General features: G+C 42.7%; 4 protein-coding genes across 4 annotated transcripts in view; 1 reads left to right on the top strand and 3 right to left on the bottom strand.

Moving 5' to 3' along the window:
• The window catches only part of LOC115149153 (late secretory pathway protein AVL9 homolog), a 43,927-nt gene extending 40,679 nt beyond the window's left edge, over positions 1-3,248 (bottom strand). The window contains exon 1 of the mRNA XM_029691727.1: positions 2,976-3,248. Coding sequence (XP_029547587.1) covers positions 2,976-3,059 — 84 coding nt within the window. The 5' untranslated portion in view covers positions 3,060-3,248. The remainder of the gene's footprint in view (positions 1-2,975) is intronic.
• Positions 3,249-3,443: 195 nt separating this feature from the next.
• Positions 3,444-7,790, top strand: LOC115149149 (U6 snRNA-associated Sm-like protein LSm5). The gene is made up of 5 exons (XM_029691711.1): positions 3,444-3,552; positions 4,180-4,275; positions 4,649-4,676; positions 7,164-7,236; positions 7,472-7,790. Exons 1-5 carry the CDS (start codon positions 3,507-3,509, stop codon positions 7,502-7,504), a joined length of 276 nt encoding a protein of 91 aa, XP_029547571.1. The 5' UTR covers positions 3,444-3,506; the 3' UTR covers positions 7,505-7,790.
• A 301-nt stretch (positions 7,791-8,091) lies between these two features.
• Positions 8,092-15,867, bottom strand: LOC115149142 (proteasome activator complex subunit 2). The gene is made up of 11 exons (XM_029691700.1): positions 15,712-15,867; positions 14,851-14,883; positions 14,648-14,710; positions 14,137-14,223; positions 12,112-12,160; positions 11,888-11,985; positions 10,974-11,042; positions 9,674-9,741; positions 9,512-9,566; positions 9,284-9,370; positions 8,092-8,522 (listed from the first exon to the last, which is right to left on the bottom strand). Exons 1-11 carry the CDS (start codon positions 15,757-15,759, stop codon positions 8,442-8,444), a joined length of 738 nt encoding a protein of 245 aa, XP_029547560.1. The 5' UTR covers positions 15,760-15,867; the 3' UTR covers positions 8,092-8,441.
• An 11,004-nt stretch (positions 15,868-26,871) lies between these two features.
• LOC115148648 (uncharacterized protein DDB_G0286299-like) overlaps positions 26,872-27,072 on the bottom strand; it is a 1,147-nt gene continuing 946 nt past the window's right edge. The window contains exon 2 of the mRNA XM_029690730.1: positions 26,872-27,072. This exon is cut by the window's right edge and continues 819 nt beyond it. Within this exon, the coding sequence (XP_029546590.1) occupies positions 26,872-27,072 (201 nt within the window).

Raw genomic sequence — 27,072 nt, 5'->3', positions numbered from 1 at the left:
TAAGGGATAGTCCCTGCTCTCTTCAGAAGCTCTGTGGATAAGGGATAGTCCCTACTCTCTTCAGAAGCTCTATAGATAAGGGATAGTTCCTACTCTCTTCAGAAGCTCTGTGGATAAGGGATAGTCCCTGCTCTGTGGATAAGGGATAGTTCCTACTCTCTTCAGAAGCTCTGTGGATAAGGGATAGTCCCTACTCTCTTCAGAAGCTCTGTGGATAAGGGATAGTCCCTACTCTCTTCAGAAGCTCTGTGGATAAGGGATAGTCCCTACTCTCTTCAGAAGCTCTGTGGATAAGGGATAGTCCCTGCTCTGTGGATAAGGGATAGTCCCTACTCTCTTCAGAAGCTCTGTGGATAAGGGATAGTCCCTGCTCTCTTCAGAAGCTCTGTGGATAAGGGATAGTCCCTACTCTCTTCAGAAGCTCTGTGGATAAGGGATAGTCCCTGCTCTCTTCAGAAGCTCTGTGGATAAGGGATAGTCCCTACTCTCTTCAGAAGCTCTGTGGATAAGGGATAGTTCCTACTCTCTTCAGAAGCTCTGTGGATAAGGGATAGCCCCTACTCTCTTCAGAAGCTCTGTGGATAAGGGATAGTCCCTACTCTCTTCAGAAGCTCTGTGGATAAGGGATAGTCCCTACTCTCTTCAGAAGCTCTGTGGATAAGGGATAGCCCCTACTCTCTTCAGAAGCTCTGTGGATAAGGGATAGTCCCTACTCTCTTCAGAAGCTCTGTGGATAAGGGATAGTCCCTACTCTCTTCAGAAGCTCTGTGGATAAGGGATAGCCCCTACTCTCTTCAGAAGCTCTGTGGATAAGGGATAGTCCCTCTGTAGATAATTATTAATGTAATACACTTGAGGTATTATCTTGTCCCTGTTCATTTCCTGACTGAATGAGCAGGTGGACTCTTTCTGCATGCAAACACACACCCACACACACCCACACACACCCACACACACCCACACAACCTTTCACTGGGTTAATTACCAGGCGTAAACACTGCCCTTGTAGTCCATCGTGTCTGTCAAGCTCTCCTTAAAATATGTCAAATGACTCACTAAACTTTAGGCTAATCCTTGAAACCACAGTGACAACAACATTGCAGGCAGTGACTGTGTGTATAGATGTATTTGGATATACGTCAGATACGTTCTTTAATAAAAGTCACAGGACTGAGGGAGTACAGGACTGAGGGAGTACAAGACTGAGGGAGTACAAGACTGAGGGAGTACAGGACTGAGGGAGTACAGGACTGAGGGAGTACAGGACTGAGGGAGTACAGGACTGAGGGAGGACAGGACTGAGGGAGGACAGGACTGAGGGAGGACAGGACTGAGGGAGTACAGGACTGAGGGAGTACAGGACTGAGGGAGTACAGGACTGAGGGAGTACAAGACTGAGGGAGTACAGGACTGAGGGAGTACAGGACTGAGGGAGTACAGGACTGAGGGAGTACAGGACTGAGGGAGTACAGGACTGAGGGAGGACAGGACTGAGGGAGGACAGGACTGAGGGAGGACAGGACTGAGGGAGGACAGGACTGAGGGAGTACAGGACTGAGGGAGGACAGGACTGAGGGAGTACAGGACTGAGGGAGGACAGGACTGAGGGAGGACAGGACTGAGGGAGTACAGGACTGAGGGAGGACAGGACTGAGGGAGTACAGGACTGAGGGAGTACAGGACTGAGGGAGGACAGGACTGAGGGAGTACAGGACTGAGGGAGGACAGGACTGAGGGAGTACAGGACTGAGGGAGGACAGGACTGAGGGAGTACAGGACTGAGGGAGTACAGGACTGAGGGAGGACAGGACTGAGGGAGGACAGGACTGAGGGAGTACAGGACTGAGGGAGTACAGGACTGAGGGAGTACAGGACTGAGGGAGGACAGGCTAGCAGTACAAACATTGGCAGGTTGAAATAAAACCTCTGGCCAAGAGGCGAGGATATTAGCCGTGAGGAGATGAGATCTCATGTCAGTGAAAAGTGGAAATGAATACTGATTATAGCATTTCAGTAATTGACATTGATTGTAGTTCTTCACAATATAGCATGACCATGCACTTAGAATAATTCTAGGTAAACCAACATGGTGGTCCCTTATTGTTTACAACTGCGTTATGCAACAAAGATACTGAGCAACAATAAATACCCAGCTGGCCTGTCCCATCTGTGCTCGTTTATAAAACAAGTGATCAGTGACTAACAAGAACAGAGTCATTCCACTTCAAAAAGCACAAGAAACAGGATTTTAACTCCCAGCAGCTCAGATTGTTCTGAAATCAGGTTTTCTTCTCTGGAGATAGAAACAGATTAGATTCGCATTTGTGAAACATACGTTTTAAAATATATATCTATATATATATATATATATATATATATATATATATATATATATATATATATAATATGATCTCAGAGGAATTAAGCTAATTGAGTGAACCCATATTGACCATTTTAATGTATAGCATTCATATCATCTTTAATACATATAAATAAATCCCGAACATACAATTTGGGTCGTAATTCTTCCTAACAAAAAGATGATTCTCTTAAAAACCTGATGCATCAACCCAACTCTACTTGAAAAGACAAAGAGTGACAGCTCTCTGAAAGTCTTTATGGTGCAATTCTCATATGAAGACTTTTCTTACGAGCCCAAAACCTTGATGGAGAAATGGGCTAGTGACTTTTAAATGTTGTGACATTTCAAATAATCAAATAATACACTTATAAACCATTGCATGGTAGTCATATGTAGTTCTTACTGCTGCTGATCAGTCAAATGACTAAATAGCTCATTCACTGACACCCCCCCAGCCATTACTCAATGCTCTGCTTGACGCACAGTGTAGCCTCCTAGTAGGAGCAGCTCTCCACTCTATTCTGCTAATAGTAGCCTGGACAGCCACTAGTGCGCTTTATGGATCTCCACTGCCCAGGCTACCTAGTTAACATGCCTCACGAGATTGACGTACCTGACAGCCTTTCTTGTGGTGAAATCCGACTACCACGATATGCAACACGGCTCCTTTGAGTTCCTCTTTGCCATTCAACTCCATGGCCTCCCCCCCCCCTGATATTTGGGCAGTTATGTGTTGTTTTCCACTTGAGAGACCAATGTAAACAGCGTTGAAATGAACGGGCGCTGCTCTTGGTGTTTCTTGAAATCAACGTCGCGCAAGTCACATAATCAACCCACGGGGAGATTTTCATCTTCCGCTTCTCTGTTCCAGTAGGGGGGTGACGTCACTCAAAATGAAGCGCCACCGCTTGGGCATAACTCTTTTATGATTGTTTTTTAAAAAAAAATTCTATTCTGTTTTGGCTGCATCAGATCATTGAATGTATGATTCCTTGTACATATTAATTGACCATAGTCATAATGAAAACGACCCTCAGTGCTTGGATACAATACATTTTTTTTTTTAAATCTGTGTTTGATTGTTTCTGTCTGATTCTTTTGGTTGATTAGTCGATTGATTACTTCCGCCTTTTTCGAACTAAACATGGCAGCCACTCCAGCTACAAATCCGTCACAGTTGCTTCCACTTGGTTTGTGTGATTTTCTTCATATTGTGTATCAAATTATACAGATAACAAACACGTCGGTAACGCTCAGTGCCGGGTTGTATTGAAATATACCCATTTACAGATATGTAATGCAGGAGTCATGTAAACTAGCAGTTGTAGCATGTCCGCATTGCTAAGCTAGCTAACGTTAGCTAGCTAAGTAGCAACAGTAGCCAAACCTTACCCGCCGGCCAGGATGTCACAGATATGAGCTAAATGTTTCAACTACAGCAATTTTCTGTTTTACATTCATTCCATATGACTTTCATTGATATAGTTTCAGATTCAGTTAGCTAATTACATTGTGAAAGAACGCTAGCTAGCTAGCTAAGCAACCAACCAGATTAGCCAAATTCAAACTCTCGCGGCAATGTGTGGGCTTCTCCAAATCAGGTCCTGCAGTCCCAGGTGCAGTCTTTTGTTCCAGCCCATCACTAACCCACTTGATTCAATCAAATAATACATTAGGCATGGTTATCTGTCTGGACAATGATTACACCTAGCAGAATCAAGATGTGTGTGTTAGGTTGCTGGAAGTCTGACACAAAAGTCTCTACACCCAGTGATCGGCAGTCTGTGATTTCAACATGTGTTCTTGTGTTCTTTCAGAGCTTGTGGACAAATGTATAGGTTCCAGAATCCATATCGTCATGAAGAACGACAAAGAAATTGTTGGCACCTTGTTGGGTTTCGACGATTTTGTCAGTATCCTTTACACACAAACGTCCTACGAAACATCTAATTTATCCTTCATTGTACATCTGTGGGAAACCCTTGTGAGGGTTTTTGGAGACCTACGCTCCTATAGGATTTTGCTCTCCAGCCCGACTCTAACCAACGCACCTGCTTGTATTAACCAGCCGTTCATTCGGACCTCGATTAGCTGAAATGGGTGTGTTTTTTATAGAGCTGGAGCAAAAGCCCTCACCCCCAGTCACTCTTCAGGAGGAGGGTTTGCTACCGCTACAGAAGTATGATACATTATACAAAACCAGTCATTATTGAATTCAAATGTTTGCCATACTGTAATCATTTAGTTTGTCAAAGTACAAATTATCCTTCACCCACCCAACTTCAGACATGGTGCTAGAGGACGTGACAGAATTGTAAGTACACAAGTATTACAGTTCACTTACATAGGGTGCGTCCCAAATGACACTCTATTCCCAATATAGTGCACTACTTTTGACCAGGGCTCATAGTGCTTTAATTAAAAGTAGTGAACAATAGCCTAAATGAATTGCTCTCTTGGGCCCTGTCTAGAAAACAACCCTAGCTAGCCCACCTATGCATTTGTGGAGAACTGAAAGGGTGGCTGGAGTCTTTGATAATTTTTAGGGCCTTCCTCTGACACCGCCTGGTATAGAGGTCTTGGATGGCAGGAAGCTTGGCTCGTTCGCACTACCCTCTGTAGTGCCTTGCTTTCGGAGGCCGAGCAGTTGCCATACCAGGCAGTGATGCAACCAGTCCGGATGCTCTCGATGGTGCAGCTGTAGAACCTTTTGAGGATCTGAGAACCCATGCCAAATCTTTTCAGTCTCCTGAGAGGGAATAGGTTTTGTCGTGCCCTTTTCCCGACTGTCTTGGTGTGCTTGGATCATGTTAGTTTGGTGATGTGGACACCCCCGCCCATGAGAATGGGAGCGTGCTCGGTCCTCTTTTTCCTGTAGTCCACGATCAGCTCCTTTGTCTTGATCATGATGAGGGCTGGGTTGTGGTCCTGGCACCACACGGCCAGGTCTCTGACCTCCTCCCTATAGGCTGTCCCGTTGTTGTCGGTGATCAGGCCTACCGCTGTTGTGTCATCGGCAAAATGAATGATGGTGTTTGAGTCGTGCCTGGCCGTGCAGTCATGAGTGTAACTGAGCACGCACCCCTGAGGGGCCCCTGTGTTGAGGATCAGCGTGGTGGATGTGTTGTAACCTACCCTTACCACCTGGGGGCGTCCCGTCAGGAAGTCCAGGATCCAGTTGCAGTGGGAGGTGTTTAGTCCCAGGGTCCTTAGCTTATTGATGAGCTTTGAGGGCACTATGGTGTTAAATGCTGAGCTGTAGTCAATGAATAGCACTCTCACTTAGGTGTTCCTTTTGTCCAGTTGGGAAAGGGCAGTGTAGAGTGCAATAGAGATTGCATCATCTGTGGATCTGTTGTGGCGGTATGCAAATTGGAGTGGGTCTAGGGTTTCTGGGATAATGGTGTTGATGTGAGCCATGACCAGCCTTTCAAAGCACTTCATGGCTACAGACGTGAGTGCTATGGATCGGTAATAATTTAGGCAGGTTAACTTAGTGTTCTTGGGCACAGGCACTATGGTGGTCTGCTTAAAACATGTTGGTATTACAGACTCTGTCAGGGAGAGGTTGAAAATGTCAGTGAAGACACTTGCCAGTTGGTCAGCGCATGCTCGCAGTACACGTCCTGGTAATCCGTCTGGCCCTGCGGCCTTGTGAATGTTGACCTGTTTAAAGGTCTTACTCACATCGGCTGCGGAGAGTGTGATCACAGTCTTCCGGATTAGCTGATGCTCTCATGCATGTTTCAGTGTTATTTGCCTCGAAACGAGCATAGAAGTAGTTTAGCTCGTCTGGTAGGCTCGTGTCACTGGGCAGCTCTCAACTGTGCTTCCCTTTGTAGTCTGTAATGGTTTGCAAGCCCTGCCACATAAGATGAGTGTCGGAACCGGTGTAGTAGGTTCAATCTTAGTCCTTTATTGATGCTTTGCCTGTTTGATGGTTCGTCGGAGGGCACAGCAGGATTTCTTATAAGCTTCTGGGTTAGAGTCCCGCTCCTTGAAAGCGGCAGCTCTAGCCTTTAGCTCAGTGCGGATTCTACCTGTAATCCATGGCTTCTGGTTGGGGTATGTACGTACAGTCACTGTGGGGACGACGTCCTCAATGCACTTATTGATAAAGCCAGTGACTGATGTGGTGTACTCCTCAATGCCATCGGAGGAATCCCGGAACATATTCCAGTCTGTGCTAGCAAAACAGTCCTGTAGCTTAGCATCTGCTTCATCTGACCGCTTTTTTATTGATCTAGTTACTGGTGTTTCCTGCTTTAATTTTTGCTTGCAAGCAGGAATCAGGATAGAATTATGGTCAGATTTGCCAAATGGAGGGTGAGGGAAAGCTTTATATGCGTCTCTGTGTGTGGAGTAAAGTCAGATTTGCCAAATGGAGGGCGAGCTTTGTATGCGTCTCTGTGTGTGGAGTAAAGGTGGTCCAGAGTTTTTTTCCCCTCTTGTTGTACATTTAACATGCTGATAGAAATTTGGTAAAACTGATTCAAGTTTCCCTGCATTAAAGTCCCCGGCTACTAGGAGCGCCACCTCTGGGTGAGCTTTTCCCTGTTTGTTAATGGCGGAATACAGCTCATTCAATGCTGTCTTAGTGCCAGCCTCTGACTGTGGTGGTATGTAAACAGCTATGAAAAATACAGATGAAAACTCTCTAGGTAGATAGTGTGGTCTACAGCTTATCATGAGATACTCTACCTCAAGCGAGCAATAACTCGAGACCTAATTCTTTCAGCTCTACAGAGTTACCTGGTGTAGGACAGGTGTTGAATCTTTCCTCTTGATGACTCTGTTTTAGTGAAATCACTCCGGAGGGAAGGAGGATCACCAAACTGGATCAGATACTGCTCAACGGCAACAACATTACCATGGTGAGGATGTTATCACACACTATAGATTATTATTTGATTGTCAAATGGAGGACCACCATCCTATCCAGGGGGTGTACTTGTATATCTAGCTGCCTTACAGAAACAGGAGATTGGCCCAGAGGGCAGGAGCCTTTCTTGCTCAGACAAGGCTTTCTTACCTTTTACTAGATTGTCAAATGCTTGACGCAGCAGTCGTATGCTGATTCCCATTCTGTTGTATGCTTCTCTTTTCTAGCTCATACCTGGAGGTGAAGGGCCTGAAGTATGAAAAAAAAAAGAATAATAACATTTTGCTGAAACTTTGTTTTATGTTGTGGATGTATACTTGCCTTCCTATCAGTCCTTACTTTCTTCAGTTTGTGATAATGTTTTATTTTGGTTCTTTGTTTTAGTTTTGAGAAAATAATTGTAACAAAAGTTTTTTTTCCTAATGAAGGCTTGATAAAGGTTTGTGTACAGAGCAACAGTAACGTGAACCATTTCTACTTTCGTGGTGAGAAACAGTACTATTTTTGTTTGTTTGTTATAAATAAATCACAGTGATTGAAAATGAACAACCCCCAGTGTGTTAATTTGTAGCTCCTAAAGGACAAGACAGATCATGCTGAACTTCGGCCATGCGCAGTGGGTCGACTGTCCTATCTCTTCTCACCACAGAACATCGGATGTCATTTTCTGTTTATTTCCCCGACAATTCGACACGTTAATTCACCGCCGTTCATCGACAGCCAGCAGGTGGGATCTCTGGTTACTCTGGTTACTGTAATCTGATCTGCAGCATGTTTATGGTGCGTCTAGTCTTTTTAATAGTGCATCTGTTGCTTCCGGAGTTGCAATCATCATTTAGTCTCTAGGTTCAGTGTTCAATATTAAGATGAGTTTATTAGCATGAAAAAACAAAAAAACAGGCTAATCTGGACACTGTGGCTGATGTACAGATAGAAACAGCTTTGTTGCTGACATACAAACGGGCTGATTGAGTTTTGATTGGTATTGTAGTATACACCTGGGAAAAGATCACATGGTTTAAAATGAATTCAACCCCACTATTCTCTCATTCCTCTTCATCCCTTCACCTGGGTGCCAGTCTGTTTGTGCTAACATACCAAAATCCTTGTCATGTTGCTTGACAAGGACAGCAATAGGAGTAGGAAAGAGTACAATAACATCTGGGACCAGGCTACTTCCTCCTCCTCTCATGCATCTCAGTACATTGAGGGCTTCTCTTCTCCTTTCGGATTGGTCACTTTTTCCAGGTTCTTGCTGATGATGTCATACAGTTCCACCTGCAACACACACACAAACACACACACACTGATGAAGTGAGTGGTCTTGTATACTGGTGTTTTTATCTTTTCATTTTGGGTTTTTATTTTTTTATTTGACCTTTTATTTAACATGGCAAGTCAGTTAAGAACAAATTCTTATTTTCAATGACGGCCTACCGGGGAACAGTGGGTTAACTGTCTTGTTCAGGGGCAGAACAACAGATTTTTACCTTGTTAGCTCGGGGATTCAATCTTGCAACCTTTTCGGTTGCTAATCTAACGCTCTAACCACTAGGCTACCTGCTGACCCTATAGGCCTATAGCTGGATCTGCACAATCAACGTTGTGGGAAATGGTTTCATCTTGACGTTGCGTCTACTTTTGAGGTCTGAAAACATCTGACAAACGTTCATTTATGAGTGACCTTCACTTGTTTACTTATAGATTGACTTATTAAAGCTGCAATATGTACCTTTTTTTTTTTTTAGGGGGCGACCTGACCAAATTCGCATAGAAATGTGAGTTGTAGATCTGTCATCCTCATTGAAAGAAAGTCTAAAGTTGTAGATCTGTTCTATATGCACTATTTCTATGCTTCCTGTTCTTAAGTTTCATTTTTGTGTCTTTTACTTTTTGATAGTATCTTGCCTCTCCCAAATGGTACCCTTTTCACTATATAGTGCACTACTTTTGTCCAGAGCCCATTTACAGGGCCCTGGTCAAAAGTAGTGCACTATATAGGAAATAGGGAGCCATTTGAGATTAAATCAGTCACTCACATAGAAGCCACGGATGTCCAGGAGGATGACTCTGATGTCAGAGTAGACAGCCTCATCTTTCTCATGGACCAGTGAGCGGTAGTCCATCTGATTTTAACCAGGAGGAGGAGGAGGAGGAGAAGAAGAAACAGAGGGATGAGGAAGGAAGAGGACAAGGAGGGATGTGTTACGACATCAGGTCATAGTTGAATACAGAATTGGGTAGTGTCTACAAATGCCAATTCTCACCACGTGAGTTGACTTGGAGGCTTTAGCCACTGCATCACCCCTCTCTGAAAAGTACCTGAAGGAACAATAGTGATTGTCACATGTATAATATTCATTTTTGTCAAATGAATAATGACCTCCCAAGAGCTCTAGGTTACTTGAAAGCATGAAAATGTGTCCTACTTGTTAATGTTGGTGTGGAAGCCGTCCACTTTTGTCTTCACTGCAGCTATTCTCTCCAAGATTTTCTCCTGGATAAAGCACAGGGAAATGTCCATTTTGATGAAACACCATGAGCCTCAGTTATAAACGCTGCGTACGTACAAAATCTACCCACAAAAACATGCATGAAGCAGTTTTTCCCACAAAAGTAGCGATTTACATTTTTTTTAATAAAAACTTAACATGGCGTGAGAATATCCTTTACCTACACGCAAACTTACATTCTCTAGTGGATGAAGTATTATATTGCAAGCCGGCAGGTAAGGATGTGCAAATGGAGGATATGTTGATATGCTTAAAACAAGATTACAGCCATTTGCTAGTGAGAAGAGTGAAAATCTATGCATTTTATTTGGGGAATCTAAAATAAAGTCCTACAAATCTTTTTTCCTATTATATTTTTAAATAACTATTGCAGAATAAATTCCTTGCGTTTTCTAACGGTGACGGGTTCATATTCCCGAAGTAGCCGTACAATAAATTACCATGCGCATCACATTTAATTGGGCCTAGTAAATAGTTGGCTACGTATTTAAAGTGTTGCTGTATGCGATCCCATAGGCAGCAGTTTTTATAATACACAGTCGAATTTAACAGGTGATCAGAGTTGATTTTTTTTTACACTAAAGTACATATGCTAGTACTGTAATTTCAATTTTTTGGACTAGCCTAAACAATGTTTCAGAATTTGCGCGCAGACCAGCATATTGGGGGGGGAAAAGTCGATTCAAAACATTGTTCAATTGAAACGTTCTACTGACAGGTCCACAACAATTTGACATTGTTTTCTTTCAGAAACTGTCACAGTCCTTTGCCAAATACAGCATAAGTTACTTGAAAAGATTAAAGCATTCTGCCAAAACCTCAAAACATTTGATCAAATTTGCTCTTTCTTTTAGAAACTGTCGTGGCCTAATTCCAATAGTTCCAAATTATACAGCAAATAAAGAGAGTTATTGTCACCATGAAAGGCGGAGGGCTTTTTTCCAGACGGCGTCATAATGCTCGTTCACACGCGCACACTTTTAGGATGGGTTTGATTTATAGCGGAAAACATTGCTATGTATGGCGACCGCTAAGTTTTTCTAAAATCAATATTTGTAGATGTATTTTCAAAAATGACGCATTCAGATATGTGTGACATTTACACAACGGTAATAAATGAGGCCCTCAGGAGAATACAGTTCCATCTGTAGCCGCTTTCCCCTTTTTCAGGAATGACCACTTGACTTTAAAGATAAACAAGTGTTTGACCATTTACCTGGATTGCAACGCCAAAGTCGTTCCCATCCTCTATTTTGGGGATGAGATGCTGAATCCAGCAGGACACCTAAAACGACACCGACACCAATGACTACAGAACATGTACCTCTTCACCAACATTTGCATCTCTTTCAGTTCACCACAAGATGTCACTGTTTCTCCTATTGTATTCTTACTGTAATGATGGTCTCCCTCAGTGATAGGATCTCTGGTTATTCTTACTGTAATGATGGTCTCCCTCAGTGATAGGATCTCTGGTTGTTCTTGCTGTAATGATGGTCTCCCTCAGTGATAGGATCTCTGGTTATTCTTACTGTAATGATGGTCTCCCTCAGTGATAGGATCTCTGGTTATTCTTACTGTTATGATGGTCTCCCTTAGTGATAGGATCTCTGGTTGTTCTTACTGTAATGATGGTCTCCCTCAGTGATAGGATCTCTGGTTATTCTTACTGTAATGATGGTCTCCCTCAGTGATAGGATCTCTGAATATTCTTACTGTTACGATGGTCTCCCTCAGTGATAGGATCTCTGGTTATTCTTACTGTTATGATGGTCTCCCTCAGTGATAGGATCTCTGGTTATTCTTACTGTTATGATGGTCTCCCTCAGTGATAGGATCTCTGGTTATTCTTACTGTTATGATGGTCTCCCTCAGTGATAGGATCTCTGGTTATTCTTACTGTTATGATGGTCTCCCTCAGTGATAGGATCTCTGGTTATTCTTACTGTTATGATGGTCTCCCTCAGTGACAGGATCTCTGGTTACTCTTACTGTAATGATGGTCTCCCTCAGTGATAGGATCTCTGGTTATTCTTACTGTAATGATGGTCTCCCTCAGTGATAGGATCTCTGGTTATTCTTACTGTAATGATGGTCTCCCTCAGTGATAGGATCTCTGGTTATTCTTACTGTTATGATGGTCTCCCTCAGTGATAGGATCTCTGGTTTCACTCTGTCCAGCAGCTTCACAATCTTCTCATTCCCTTTGATAAGGCCACAGCTTGGAGCTGAAGGACACAAAAGGAATAACACCAACTGATTCAACACACTACTTGGAATGATTTTCTAAGGCTATTTTAAATAGTTGGTCTGACGCTAGGGAACACCAGCCATGACTCTGACAGCTGTCTCACCTTTCTTCTTCTTCTTCTTCTTCTCGTCATTCTTGTCAGTCTCCATTTCCTGGAGGGAGAAAAATCAGTTAGTCTGTACCTATAGCCCTCAGTCAGTCTGTACCTATAGCCCTCAGTCAGTCTGTCTGTACCGTCAGTCAGTCTTTACCTATAGCCCTCAGTCAGTCTGTCTGTACCGTCAGTCAGTCTGTACCTATAGCCCTCAGTCAGTCTTTAGCCGTCTGTCAGTCTGTCTGTACCTATAGCCCTCAGTCAGTCTGTACCTATAGCCCTCAGTCAGTCTGTACCTATAGCCCTCAGTCAGTCTGTAGCTATAGCCCTCAGTCAGTCTGTACCTATAGCCCTCAGTCAGTCTGTACCTATAGCCCTCAGTCAGTCTGTACCTATAGCCCTCAGTCAGTCTGTACCTATAGCCCTCAGTCAGTCTGTACCTATAGCCCTCAGTCAGTCTGTACCTATAGCCCTCAGTCAGTCTGTAGCCATCAGTCAGTCAGTCAGTCAGTCTGTAATCATAGCCATCAGTCAGTCTGTAATCATAGCCATCTATCAGTCTGTAATCATAGCCATCAGTCAGTCTGTAATCATAGCCATCTATCAGTCTGTAATCATAGCCATCAGTCAGTCTGTAATCATAGCCATCTATCAGTCTGTAATCATAGCCATCAGTCAGTCTGTAATCATAGCCATCTATCAGTCTGTAATCATAGCTATCAGTCAGTCTGTAATCATAGCCATCAGTCAGTCTGTAATCATAGCCATCAGTCAGTAATCAGTAATCATAGCCATCAGTCAGTCAGTCAGTAATCATAGCCATCAGTCAGTCAGTCTGTAGTCATAGCCATCTATCAGTCTGTAGTCATAACCATCAATCAGTCTGTAGTCATAGCCATCAGTCAGTCTGTAGTCATAGCCATCTATCAGTCAGTAGTCATAGCCATCTATCAGTCTGTAGTCATAGCCATCAGTCAGTCAGTCTGTAGTCATAGCCATCAGTCAGTCAGTCTGTAGTCATAGCCATCAGTCAGTCAGTCTGTAATCATAGCCATCTATCAGTCTGTAGTCATAGCCATCAGTCAGTCTGTAGTCATAGCCATCAGTCAGTCTGTAGTCATAGCCATCAGTCAGTCAGTCTGTAGTCATAGCCATCAGTCAGTCAGTCTGTAATCATAGCCATCTATCAGTCAGTCTGTAGTCATAGCCATCTATCAGTCTGTAGTCATAGCCATCAGTCAGTCAGTCTGTAGTCATAGCCATCTATCAGTCTGTAGTCATAGCCATCAGTCAGTCAGTCTGTAGTCATAGCCATCAGTCAGTCAGTCTGTAGTCATAGCCATCTATCAGTCTGTAATCATAGCCATCTTTCAGTCTGTAGTCATAGCCATCAGTCAGTCAGTCTGTAATCATAGCCATCTATCAGTCAGTCTGTAGTCATAGCCATCTATCAGTCTGTAATCATAGCCATCTATCAGTCTGTAGTCATAGCCATCTATCAGTCTGTAGTCATAGCCATCTATCAGTCAGTCTGTAGTCATAGCCATCTATCAGTCTGTAGTCATAGCCATCAGTCAGTCAGTCTGTAGTCATAGCCATCAATCAGTCTGTAGTCATAGCCATCAGTCAGTCTGTAGTCATAGCCATCAGTCAGTCTGTAATCATAGCCATCTATCAGTCTGTAGTCATAGCCATCAGTCAGTCAGTCTGTAGTCATAGCCATCAGTCAGTCAGTCTGTAGCCAAAAACCAACCGGAGACGCCCCACTCTACAGGAACTGAGTAAAGCAGAGATCTCCTCTTCACATGAGAGAGTGAGGTGGAGAGTCATGATGGTGGACATCCTATCCTCACCAGGGAGCCAAGAGGTTTACATCAAGTTAATAAATCCTGTTGCTCTATATGGTCAGCATTCCCTACTACATATATAGTGCACTATTTTTGACCAGGACCCATAGTAGTGCACTAAATAGTGAATAGGGTGCCATTTGGGATGCACCATGTATCTGGTTAGAAGAGCATGATAGTCAGTCACCTCATCCTCCGCAGTGGGAGGGTCTGGTATGGGGATGTCCAGAGGGGCTTGGAGAGTGGACAGGTCTGGGATGTTGAGATCATCCTCCTGGAAGAGACATGGGAGGGAGGGAGAGATGGATGAGAGGACGGAAGGTAGAGGGTGGAGGGAGGGAGACGAGAGGACGGGAGGTAGAGGGTGGAGGGAGGGAGAGAGGGAGAGATAGATTAGAGGGTGGTAGAGGGGGGTGGAGATGGAGGGGGGGTGGTAGAGGGTGGAGGAAGGGAGGGGTAGATGTAGGGAGGGAGAGATAGACGAGAGGATGGGAGGTAGAGGGTGGAGGAAGGGAGGTAGAGGGAGGTGGGAGGTAGAGGGTGGAGGTGGTAGAGGGAGGGAGAGATAGATGAGAGGGAGGGAGGTGGAGGAAGGGAGGTAGAGGGTGGAAGGAAGATATGAAGGATGAAAGGAAGGTCAATTTCACAATGTAAGGAAGGAACAGACCGTGACACATGAACTAATCAATGAGGCTTACCTTCAGCAGGTTGTCCAGCTGAGAGATCTTCGATGGGATGTAGTTGGAAAATAGATCATCTGCCTAAAACAAAACAGAACTCGGTAAGCGGTAACTCCCCCATTCGCCCACGAAAAGCATGCCCCCTTTCTATTTCAAGTGGTAATGCAATCGCACCAGCACACATTTGTTTTTAACACAATAAGGGAAAAACGTTGACTAACCTGTTGATACAGAGAGTGGTGGAAGTTCTCCACCTAAAGGCAATGGGATGAAAAGCACATGTGTGTAAGTGGTGCAACATTTGGAAATAGGTTTACTAAACTTTTACTCTAAAACATCTTAAACTCACAAGCAGGATCAATGTTAAACTAGAATCAATTGTGTAATAATTGTGTAATCTATTGTAAATTAGCCTTCACACACACACACACACACACAACTATACAAAGGTTGTGTTCCAGTCGACTGCAAAGCATTTTTTATATACCTGGAACGCCCACTCAACCTCGTAAACCTAGAGTGTAATCATTACGCTGATTCTGTTTCGCCACAAACCGTTTACACCAAACGGAAAACGCAAACGAGAATTTCTAATGAACAAATGAAGGTAGATGCCTCCGTTTCGATCTGTTTGCTTCGTAATGAATACACCCCTGGGGCCATGTTCAGTTACCAAACTTTCTCGAACGTTGCAGATATAAATGCCATGAATCGAGACAATGTGAGTCCGTATTCTACATGTCAGACATTAACTATTTATATCGGAACGTCCCTAACAGTTTAATCCTGCTGAACGTGGCCCAGTGAAACCGTTTAGCCAGATTGTTTGTTTTTTTTGCTTTCGCTTTTGTCTGGAAACATGACTAGGATTTTACAATTCCAACGAACAAATTGTGCGTAACAGACCAAAATGGAACAAGTTATCTTTGCTCGCAGGCCATGTCGCAGGAATAACAGTTGAAACCTTATGAAATCATTTGCGCAAAGTTAAAGGGGAAAATATGATGTAAAATAAAATAAAATAAATGGCCCAATTAACGCCTAACATGTATTAACCAACATGTGCATGAGTTAGTGCTTACCTTTACTGCGTTCACGCGTTTTATTTTCATTACAGATGATTTCGACATTTTGAGCGAACGGTTGTGCGTATAGTTGGAAGTAAAAGGTCCGTAGTTGGACCCGTCTGGTTCCTCCGTTTCCTACTTTCGATTTCAAAGGATTATATTCAAAACCCGCCTGATCAAGCCACACCCACTGAATGAATGTATTCCTCCAGAGATTAAATAGATATTTAACACATATTGTTGAATTAAACGGCCGTTTCAAATAGAGTTGTTGGCTCACAAACTCATTATTGAAGACCAAGTCCTAAACTATCCATACAGTGTTTTTACTTACAAAGTTTAAAAAAATATTTTAAACAACCTGTGTCTGTTTTAGTCATAATAGAATTTATTATTTAGCTTTGACCTTGCTTAACTTCAGAGATACAGGAGTTCTGAGATTATTTCATTGTATTTCACTGAAGAAATGTAACGTTAGGCCAACCCTTAATTCCACCGTCTAACTAACTAACTAACTAACTAACTAACTAACTAACTAACTAACTAACTAACTAACTAACTAACTAACTAACTAACTAACACATGGGACATATTGATATTTTTGCATAAAAGTTAAATGATAATATGCCTGATTATCATTGACCACCACTGATTATCATTGACCACCAGATGGAAGCACACATCAAGGCTTCTTCTCTTTCCCAAGGAAGGACTGTGTGCGTCCTCACTTCACCTTTCACTTTCACTGATAAGCCACACATGCATAACAGCAGCTGTGGAAAAAGTACCCAACTATACTACTTGAGTAAAAGTACCTTAACCTACATACCTTAATAGAAAATGACTCAAGTGAAAGTCGCCCAGTAAAATACTAGTTGAGTAAAAGTATTTGGTTTTAAATATACTTAAGTATCAAAAGGAAAAAGTACAAATATAAATAATTTCAAATTGCTTGTATTAAGCAAACCAGGTGGCAGAATTGTCTTGTTTTTTTTAGGTACAGAGTGTGTTCATCCCCCCTCTCTCTTTCTCTTTCAATTCAATTTCAAGTTAAGGGCCTTATTGACATGGGAAACATACGTTAACGTTGCCAAAGCAAGTGAAATAGACAATAAACAAAAGTGAAATAAATAATAAAAAATTAATAGTAAACCCACAAAAGTTCCAAAAGAATAAAGACATTTCAAATGTCATGTTATGTACATATACAGTGTTGTAATGATGTGCAAATGGTTAAAGTACAAAAGGGAAAATAAACATAAATATGGGTTGTATTTACAATGGTGTTTGTTCTTCACTGGTTGACCTTTTATTGTGGCAACAGGTCACACATCTTGCTGCTGTGATGGAACACTGTGGTATTTCACCCAGTAGATATGGGTGTTTATCAAAATCGGGTTTGTTTTTGAATTCTTTGTGGATCTGTGTAATCTGAGGGAAATATGTGTCTAATATGGTCATACATTTGGCAGGTTAGGAAGTGCAGCTCAGTTTCCACCTCATTTTGATGGCAGTGTGCACATAGCCTGTCTTCTCTTGAGAGCCAGGTCTGCCTACGTCAGCCTTTCTCAATAGCAAGGCTATGCTCACTGAGTCTGTACATAGTCAAAGATTTCCTTAAGTTTGGGTCAGTCACAGTGGTCAGGTATTCTACCACTGTCTACTCTCTGTTTAGGGCCAAATAGCCTTCCAGTTTGCTCTGTTTTTTTGTTAATTACTTTACACATTAAAAAAATTATCTTTTTGTTTTCTCATGATTTGGTAGGGTCTAATTGTGTTGCTGTCCTGGGTATATGTGGGGTCTGTTTGTGTTTGTGAACAGAGGCCCAGGACCAGCTTGCTTAGGGGACTCTTCTCCAGGTTCATCTCTCTGTAGGTGATGGCTTTTGTTAGGGAAGGTTTGGGAATCGCTTCCTTTTAGGTGGTTGTAGAATTGAACGTCTCTTTTATGGATTTTGATAATTAGAGGGTATCGGCCTAATTCTGCTCTGCATGCATTATTTGGTGTTTTACGTTGTACACAGAGGATATTTTTGCAGAATTCTGCATGCAGTCTCAATTTGGTGTTTGTCCCATTTTGTGAATTCCTGGTTGGTGAGCGGACCCCAGACCTCACAACTTTAAAGGGCAATGGGTTCTATAACTGATTCAAGTATTTTTAGCCATATCCTAATTGGTATGTTGAATTTTATGTTACTTTTGGTGGCATAGAAGCCCTTCTTGCCTTGTCTCTCAGATTGTTCACAGCTTTGTGGAAGCTACCTGTGGCGCTGCTGTTTAGGCCAAGGTATATATAGTTTTTTGTGTGCTCTAGGGAGACGGTGTTTAGATGGAATTTGTATTTATGGTCCTGGCAACTGGACCTTTTTTGGAACACCATTATTTTTGTCTTACTGAGATTTACTGTCAACGCCCAGGTCTGTCAGAATCTGTACAGAAGATCTAGGTGCTGCTGTAGGCCCTCCTTGGTTGGGGACAGATCTAGGTGCTGCTGTAGGCCCTCCTTGGTTGGTGACAGAAGCACCAGATCATCAACAAACAGTAGACATTTGACTTCAGATTCTAGTAGGGTGAGGCCGGGTGCTGCAGACTGTTGGCACTAGCCCTCGCCAATTCGTTGATATATATCTTGAAGAGGGTGCGGCTTAAGCTGCATCCCTGTTTCACCCCACGGCCCTGTGGAAAGTAATGTGTGTGTTTGCCTATTTTAACCGCACACTTGTTTGTGTACATGGATTTTATAATGTCGTATGTTTTACCCCAAAACCACTTTCCATCAATTTGTATAGCAGACACTCATGCCAAATTGAGTCAAAGGCCTTTTTGAAATCAACAAAGCATGAGAAGACTTTGCCTTTGTTTTGGTTTGTTGTTTGTCAATTAGGGTGTGCAGGGTGAATACGTGGTCTGTCGTACAGTAATTTGGTAAAAAGCCAATTTGACATTTGCTCAGTACATTGTTTTCACTGAGGAAATGTATGAGTCTGCTGTTAATGATAATGCAGAGGATTTTCCCAAGGTTGCTGTTGACTCATATCCCCACGGTAGTTATTGGGGTCAAATTTGTCTCCACTTTTGTGGATTGGAGTGATCAGTCCTTGGTTCCACATATTGTGGAAGATGCCAGAGCTGAGGATGATGTTAAAGAGTTTAAGTGTAGCCAATTGGAATTTGTTGTCTGTATATTTTATCATTTCATTGAGAATACCATCTACACCCCCAGGCCTTTTTGGGTTGGAGGGTTTTTATTTTATCCTGTAGTTCATTCAAGGTAATTGGAGAATCCAGTGTGTTCTGGTAGTCTTTAATAGTTGATTCTAAGATTTGTATTTGATCATGAATATGTTTTTGCTGTTTGTTCTTTGTTATAGAGCCATAAATATTGGAGAAGTGGTTTACCCATACATCTCTGTTTTGGATAGATAATTCTTCATGTTGTTTGTTTAGTGTTTTCCAATTTCCCCAGAAGTGGTTAGAGTCTATGATTCTTCAATTACATTGAGCTGATTTCTGATGTGCTGTTCCTTCTTTTTCCGTAGTGTATTTCTGTATTGTTTTAGTGATTCACCATAGTGAAGGCGTAGACTCAGGTTTCTCCCTTTCTTTCTTAGGTTTTTGTATTCTTCATCAAACCATTTGTCATTGTTGTTCATTTTCTTAGGTTGTCTGCTTTACATTTTTAGATGTGATAGGGAAGCTGAAAGGTCAAATATACTGTTTAGGTTTTCTACTGCCAAGTTTATACCTTCACTATTACAGTGGAACGTTTTGTCCAGGAAGTTGTCTAAAAGGGATTGAATTTGTTGTTGCCTAATTGTTTCTTTGGTAGGTTTCTACACTACATTCCTTCCATCTATATAATTTCTTAATATTACTCAGTTCCTTTGGCTTTGATGCCTCATGATTGAGTATTGCTCTGTTCAAGTAGACTGCGATTTTGCTGTGATCTGATAGGGGTGTCAGTGGGCTGACTCTTTTGCTCTCCTCCACTCTCTCTCTCTCGCTCTCTCTCTTTCTCTCTCTCTCTCTCTCTCTCTCTCTCTGTGTGTGTGTGTGTTTAATACACAGATGTATTTTTGTTTGCTACATGTTGAATGATTTTGTTTTAGAGGAGAGCTGTGTGTTCACTACCACTCTATACTGGTTTAATGTGGTAATTATCAGTCAGACTTTGTTTTCCTCTCTGAGGTAAAATCATGCAATATCTGTAATGGCTATTAGACTCTGTCCAGTCCACCATTTGTATTTGGCAGGGTACAGCTGCAGAAGGTTATGGAGGCAGAACTAAGAGAAGCAAGAACATCCTTAAAAAAAAAGTGGAGAAAACTACATAGAACCGAACCTGATGGTCGAAGCTTATTATTGACCTTTGTTCCCTAAAGAGCAAAAGTGTTTAAGTCAAACAAGACACTTTATTTTTTTTTAAACGATGAGCGAAAGAGCTGGTAGATTGTATTTACCAGTTGGTTACATGGGTCATTCATAAGACCTGTAATGAAATGAAGGCCTACTGCAAACTGGCCAAAATGTGTACTAAAAGACTAGACGTGTGTGTGAGTGTGTGTGTGTGTGTGTGTGTGTGTGTGTGTGTGTGTGTGTGTGTGTGTGTGTGTGTGTGTGTGTGTGTGTGTGTGTGTGTGTGTGTGTGTGTGTGTGTGTGTGTGTGTGTGAGAGAGAGAGTGAACAAACAGGTAAATACAACTAATTCAAATGCAACAAATCCATATTCAGCGTCAGTCTGAAATAATATTATGATTTAATGAAAAGCCAAAACAACAACATCAACAACGTAAAAGCAAAAACAAAAATCCGGAACTTTCTACAGATCTTGATTGAGGCTGAAGTTCACATCATTCATTCATTAGATAGACTCACACTACCATTCAAAAGTTTGGGGTCACTTAGAAATGTCCTTGTTTTTGAAAGAAAAGCAAAAAAATGGTCCATTAAAATAACATCAAATTGATCAGAAATACAGTGTAGACATTGTTAATGTTGTAAATGACTTGTAGCTGGAAATGGCCGTTTTTTTAATGGAATATCTACATAGGCGTACATAGGCCCATTATCAGCAACCATCACTCCTGTGTTCCAATGGCACATTGTGTTAGCTAATCCAAGTTTATCATTTTAAAAGGCTAATTGATCATTAGAAAACCCTTTTGCAATCATGTTAGCACAGCTGAAAACGGTTCTCCTGATTATAGAAACAATAAAACTGGCCTTCTTTAGACTAGTTGAGTATCTGGAGAATCAGCATTTGTGGGTTCGATTACAGGCTCAAAATGGCCAGAAGCAAAGCACTTTCTTCTGAAACTTGTCAGTCTATTTTGGTTCTGAGAAATGAAGGCTATTCCATGTGAGAAATTGCCAAGAAACATGAAAGATCTTGTACAACTCTGTGTACTAATCCCTCCACAGAACTGCGCAAACTGGCTCTAACCAGAATAGAAAGAGGAGTGGGAGGCCCCGGTGCACAACTGAGCAAGAGGACAAGTACACTAGAGTGTCTAGATTGAGAAGTAGACGCCTCACAAGTCCTCAACTGGCAGCTTCATTAAATAGTACCTGCAAAACATCAGTCAGTCAGTCTGTAGTCATAGCCATCAGTCAGTCTGTAGTCATAGCCATCAGTCAGTCTGTAGTCATAGACATCAGTCAGTCTGTAGTCATAGCCATCAGTCAGTAGGTAGTCATAGCCATCAGTCAGTCTATACTTATAGTCATTAGTCAGTCTGTAGCCATTGTCTACCATGTCAAATGTATGGCCTACTTTTGAATGATCAGATAACGGAATTCAGTAAGTTTATAAATCAAGGTACAACAATTAAAAGGGTTGAGGATGGAGGTAAATGACTTCAAAGTGCACTAAAAAGTAGCTGTAAATTAATGTAAAGAATAGACTGACTGAAGAGGTAAGTAAGTTAGCATAATATTGACTGAAGAGGTACGTTAGCATAATATTGACTGAAGAGGTAAGTAAGTTAGCATAATATTGACTGAAGTGGTAAGTAAGTTAGCATAATATTGACTGAAGAGGTAAGTAAGTTAGCATAATATTGACTGAAGAGGTAAGTTAGCATAATATTGACTGAAGTGGTAAGTAAGTTAGCATAATATTGACTGAAGAGGTACGTTAGCATAATATTGACTGAAGAGGTAAGTAAGTTAGCATAATATTGACTGAAGAGGTAAGTTAGCATAATATTGACTGAAGAGGTAAGTTAGCATAATATTGACTGAAGAGGTAAGTAAGTTAGCATAATATTGACTGAAGAGGTAAGTAAGTTAGCATAATATTGACTGAAGAGGTAAGTTAGCATAATATTGACTGAAGAGGTACGTTAGCATCCAATATAGGGTCTAGTGGTGTACTAATAACCCATCCCCAATGTGATGAAGTGAAAATCTAAGGGCCTGAACCTGGCCCGATCCCGCAAATCTACACTGAACAAAAAAATACTATTTTAAAGATTCTACCGAGTTACATTTCATATAAGTAAATCAGTCAAACAAAATACATGTATTATTTAATCTATGGATTTCACATGACTGGGAATACAGATATGCATCTGTTGGTCACAGATACATAAAAATATAGGTAGGGGTGTGGATCAGAAAACCAGTCAGTATCTGGTGTGACCACCATTTGCCTCTTGCAGTGCGACACATCTACTTTGCATAGGGTCGATCAGGCAGTTGATTGTGGCCTGTGAAATGTTGACACAAGCCTACCAGATGAGCTAAATAACTTCTATGCTCTCTTCAAGGCAAGCAACACTGAAGCATACATGAGAGCATCAGCTGTTCCGGACGACTCTGTGATCACGCTCTCCGTAGCCAATGTGAGTAAGACCTTCAAACAGGTCAACATTCACAAGGCCGCGGGGCCTGACGGATTACCAGGATGTGTACTCCGAGCATGCGCTGACCAGCTTGCAGGTGTTTTCACTGACATTTTCAACCTCTCCCTGTCCGATCTATAACACCAACATGTTTCAAGCAGACCACCATAGTGCCTGTGCCTAAGAACACCAAGGCAATCTGCCTAAATGACTACCGACCCATAGCACTCACGTCCGTAGCCATTAAGTGCTTTGAAAGGCTGGTAATGGCTCAAATCAACACCATTATCCCAGAAACCCTAGACCCACTCTAATTTGCATACTGCCCCAACAGATCAACAGATGATGCAATCTCTACTGCACTCCACTCTGCCCTTTCCCACCTGGACAAAAGGAACACCTACATGAGAATGCTGTTCATTTACTACAGCTCAGCGTTCAACATTTTATTTCACCTTTATTTAACCAGGTAGGCCAGTTGAGAACAACAAGTTCTCATTTACAACTGCGACCTGGTTAAGATAAAGCAAAGCAGTGCGACAAAAACAACAACACAGAGTTACACATACATTCAATAACAAAAATAGAAAAATCTATGTACAGTGTGTGCAAATGTAGAAGAGTAGGGAGGTAAGGCAATAAATAGGCATTATAGTGCATTATCATGCATTATCATGCTGAAACATGAGGTGATGGCGGTGGATGAATGGCACGACAATGGGCCTCAGGATCTATCTGAATATCTCTGAATTCAAATTGCCATCGATAAAATGCAATTGTGTTTGTTGTCCGTAGCTTATGCCTGCCCCATACCATAACCCCACCGCCACCATGGGGCACTCTGTTCACAACGTTGACGTCAGCAAACCGCTCGTCCACTCAACGCCTTACACACGGTCTGCCATCTGTCCAGTACAGTTGAAACCAAGATTCGTCTGTGAAGAACACACTTGTGGCCATCGAAGGTGAGTATTTTCCCACTGAAGTCGGTTATAATGCCGAACTGCAGTCAGGTCAAGACCCTGGCGAGGACGACGAGAATGCAGATGAGTTTTTTGTGCATATGGAACATTATCGGAGATCTTTTATTTCAGCTCATGAAACATGGGACCAACACTTTACATGTTGCCTTGATTTCTTTATTTATTTTCAGTATAGAAAATGCGCTGTATGCTACAGTCAGAGAGGGCAGAACAGAACAGCAGCATTTTTTGGGGGGGGCCTCCATTTAGATGTGTTTTTGCTATTAGTTTCTGATATTTGGGTATATTTCTGATATTTGGGTTTTATTTGTTAGTCAACCTGTCTATAATTAGATACATGCAGCTTATCTTCTGTCATTATATGTTGACCTAGAAGACTAAAGAAACCCTTGTTCACCAGAATAATATAAAAAATTATAGAATGAAAGCTTTAATCAACATTTACGTCACTTAGCAGACGCTCTTATCCAGAGCGACTTACAGTAGTGAATGCATACATTTCATTTCATGCATTTTTTCAAAATATTTTTTTGTTCGGGCCCCCCGTGGGAATCGAACCCACAACCCTGGTGGTGCACACACCATGCTGGCGTTGCAAACACCATGCTCTACCAACTGAGCCACAGGGAATTCCAACTTGACATTGGTGAGGTTTCATAAGCTACAGTTCCCTTGACGTGCCATCGGCCTGCCTGTTTGAAGTCCTTGTCTTGTGACTGTCTAATTTGTATAGTGATTCCCCACTGAGCACAGATGTCAATACAGCCCCTACTGCATGTTGGTTAAACGTATGGCATTGAAACAACGTTGATTCAACCAGTGTGGGGTCACAATCATCGCTATAATCCTCTTTTACCACTTGACCAAATCTTTCCCAAATCTTATTTTCCATTTCACAGCTTTTCTCTTAATTGAATTAAAACTCGACATTGTCATTTTTTTTTATCCTCCGTGGATTGACTTTAACTTTTTCTGCCCATTCCTAAATGTGTTAGTCTATTTGGCGTACAGTTATTGAGTCAGCTTAAGTGTTAGGTCCTAAGGCCAGAGATCCTAAAAATAATTAAAGAAAATCCTCAATGCAGCCTAAATTATAAATTGCACAATAATTATACATTTATGGATTTTTTTGATGTATTGTTTTTTTCTTTATTCCCTTGATCCGTCCTTCCATAAAATATTTCACGACCCTAAACCCGCACGCCCTGCTGGTGTAACCATGGGAACGGCTGGTTATGAGTCAACACGCGCATCACTTATAGGCTCCCTGTCCTATTCATATCACGTAACTGCTCTCTCACATGAAATGTCACTTTATGCATTAGGGGCTAATAAACTTCTAAATGCTAGAGAGTATACAAAAAAAGCAAGAGAAGTCCAAAACAGTCAGCCGGGAAAAAAGGGTTTAATTAAATGTTACCGGTTAATTACCACCATCATGCATGCCATCACCCCCCCCCCCCCAAGCTAGGTTCAGTCCCAACTCCCACCCCATTTACTATTTGGTGGAATACTTTTCACCAGGGACCGAAAAGTAGAGCACTGTCTAGGGAATAGTGTGCCATCTGGGTCTGCTGGAGGCTGTTCCCAGGGTTGGTTTGGGTCTGCTGGAGGCTGTTACCAGGGTTGGTTTGGGTCTGCTGGAGGCTGTTCCCAGGGTTGGTTTGGGTCTGCTGGAGGCTGTTACCAGGGTTGGTTTGGGTCTGCTGGAGGCTGTTACCAGGGTTGGTTTGGGTCTGCTGGAGGCTGTTCCCAGGGTTGGTTTGGGTCTGCTGGAGGCTGTTCCCAGGGTTGGTTTGGGTCTGCTGAAGGCTGTTCCCAGGGTTGGTTTGGGTCTGCTGGAGGTTGGGTCTGCTGGAGGCTGTTCCCAGGGTTGGTTTGGGTCTGCTGAAGGCTGTTCCCAGGGTTGGTTTGGGTCTGCTGAAGGCTGTTACCATGGTTGGTTTGGGTCTGCTGGAGGCTGTTCCCAGGGTTGGTTTGGGTCTGCTGGAGGCTGTTACCAGGGTTTGTTTGGGTCTGCTGGAGGCTGTTCCCAGGGTTGGTTTGGGTCTGCTGGAGGCTGTTCCCAGGGTTGGTTTGGGTCTGCTGGAGGCTGTTACCAGGGTTGGTTTGGGTGTGCTGGAGGCTGTTACCAGGGTTGGTTTGGGTCTGCTGGAGGCTGTTCCCAGGGTTGGTTTGGGTCTGCTGAAGGCTGTTCCCAGGGTTGGTTTTGGTCTGCTGGAGGCTGTTACCAGGGTTGGTTCCCAGGGTTGGTTTGGGTCTGCTGAAGGCTGTTACCAGGGTTGGTTTGGGTCTGCTCAAGGCTGTTCCCAGGGTTGGTTTGGGTCTGCTGGAGGCTGTTCCCAGGGTTGGTTACCAGGGTTGGTTTCATGTCCTCTCCGTGGTCGTGGGGCTGAAGAGGGGAAAGGAGGAGGAGGGAGGGTGGAACTAGGATGAAGGTCTTTCATCGAAGTCACATGGACCTCAAGCTGTTTGACTGACGTCCAGACGCCTACCGCTGTAGTGTTCCAGTGCTGTTTCACCATGATTTGCTCCTATGTGGTCCTGTTCACCTACTTTGACTTCAAACTCCAAATCAAATGATATTCTTCACATGCTTCATAAACAACAGGTGTAGACTCTAACAGTGAAACGCTTACCTACAGGCCCTTTCCCAACAATACAGAGAGAAAGATAATAGAGAAATAATAGAAAAGTTAAACACGTATTAATAAATACACAATGAGGGGTACCAGTACTGAGTCGATGTGAAGGGGTACAAGGTAATTCAGGTAGATGTGTACATATAACTAGTAATAAAGTGACAGATAGTAAACAGTAGCAGCAGCGTACGTGATGAGTCAAAGTAGTTAGTGGAAGAAAGGGTCAATGCAGATATTCCGGGTAGTTATTTGGTTAATTATTTAACTAAGTATTTAACAGTCTTACGGCTTGGGGGGTAGAAGCTGTTCAGATTTCTGTTGGTTCCAGACGGATCGGTACTGCTAGCAGAGAGAACGTTCTATGGACTAGGGTGGCTGGAGTCTTCTGATAATTTTTAGGGCCTTCCTCTGACACCGCCTGGTATAGAGGTCCTGGATGGCAGGGAGCTTGGCCCCAGTGATGTACTGGGCCGTGCACATTACCCTCTGTAGCAACCTTTGCTTTCGGATGCCAAGCAGTTACCGTACCCCATCTGAGGAGGTAGGGGATTGAACGAATGATTGCACATTTTGTTAGGCGGGTTACTCTGGAATACCAGGAGTACATAGTTACACTCTTACGCATATACCTAAAACTTTTGCAACTTCATGTAAAGTTCTTCAACCAGCTCAACCTTCAGTGGGAGAATCGCTCATGATCGAACTTCACAAAGCTTGCAAAGGGGCACTGCTCTCCTCTGTCCTGGCTAGAGAAGGGGCACTGCTGTCCTCTGTCCTGGCTAGAGAAGGGGCACTGCTGTCCTCTGTCCTGGCTAGAGAAGGGGCACTGCTCTCCTCTGTCCTGGCTAGAGAAGGGGCACTGCTCTCCTCTGTCCTGGCTAGAGAAGGGGCACTGCTCTCCTCTGT

Source organism: Salmo trutta, chromosome 2 (genome assembly GCF_901001165.1).
Source record: "Salmo trutta chromosome 2, fSalTru1.1, whole genome shotgun sequence".
Lineage (NCBI taxonomy): Eukaryota > Metazoa > Chordata > Actinopteri > Salmoniformes > Salmonidae > Salmo > Salmo trutta.
The sequence above is the reverse complement of the archived record's forward strand: the minus strand, read 5'-3'. Positions and strand labels throughout refer to the sequence as shown.

Excerpts from the sequence above, each read along its gene's own strand:
- LOC115149149 (XM_029691711.1), top strand. The coding sequence starts at position 3,507 with ATGGCAGCCACTCCAGCTACAAATCCGTCACAGTTGCTTCCACTTG. Across the intron at positions 4,677-7,163 it reads CTAGAGGACGTGACAGAATT|TGAAATCACTCCGGAGGGAA; the intron begins GTAAGTACACAA and ends ACTCTGTTTTAG. Across the intron at positions 7,237-7,471 it reads ACGGCAACAACATTACCATG|CTCATACCTGGAGGTGAAGG; the intron begins GTGAGGATGTTA and ends TCTCTTTTCTAG.
- LOC115149142 (XM_029691700.1), bottom strand. The coding sequence starts at position 15,759 with ATGTCGAAATCATCTGTAATGAAAATAAAACGCGTGAACGCAGTAAAG. Across the intron at positions 11,043-11,887 it reads TGAGGGAGACCATCATAACA|GTGTCCTGCTGGATTCAGCA; the intron begins GTAAGAATAACC and ends GTGTCGTTTTAG. Across the intron at positions 9,371-9,511 it reads CCTCCAAGTCAACTCACGTG|ATGGACTACCGCTCACTGGT; the intron begins GTGAGAATTGGC and ends GGTTAAAATCAG.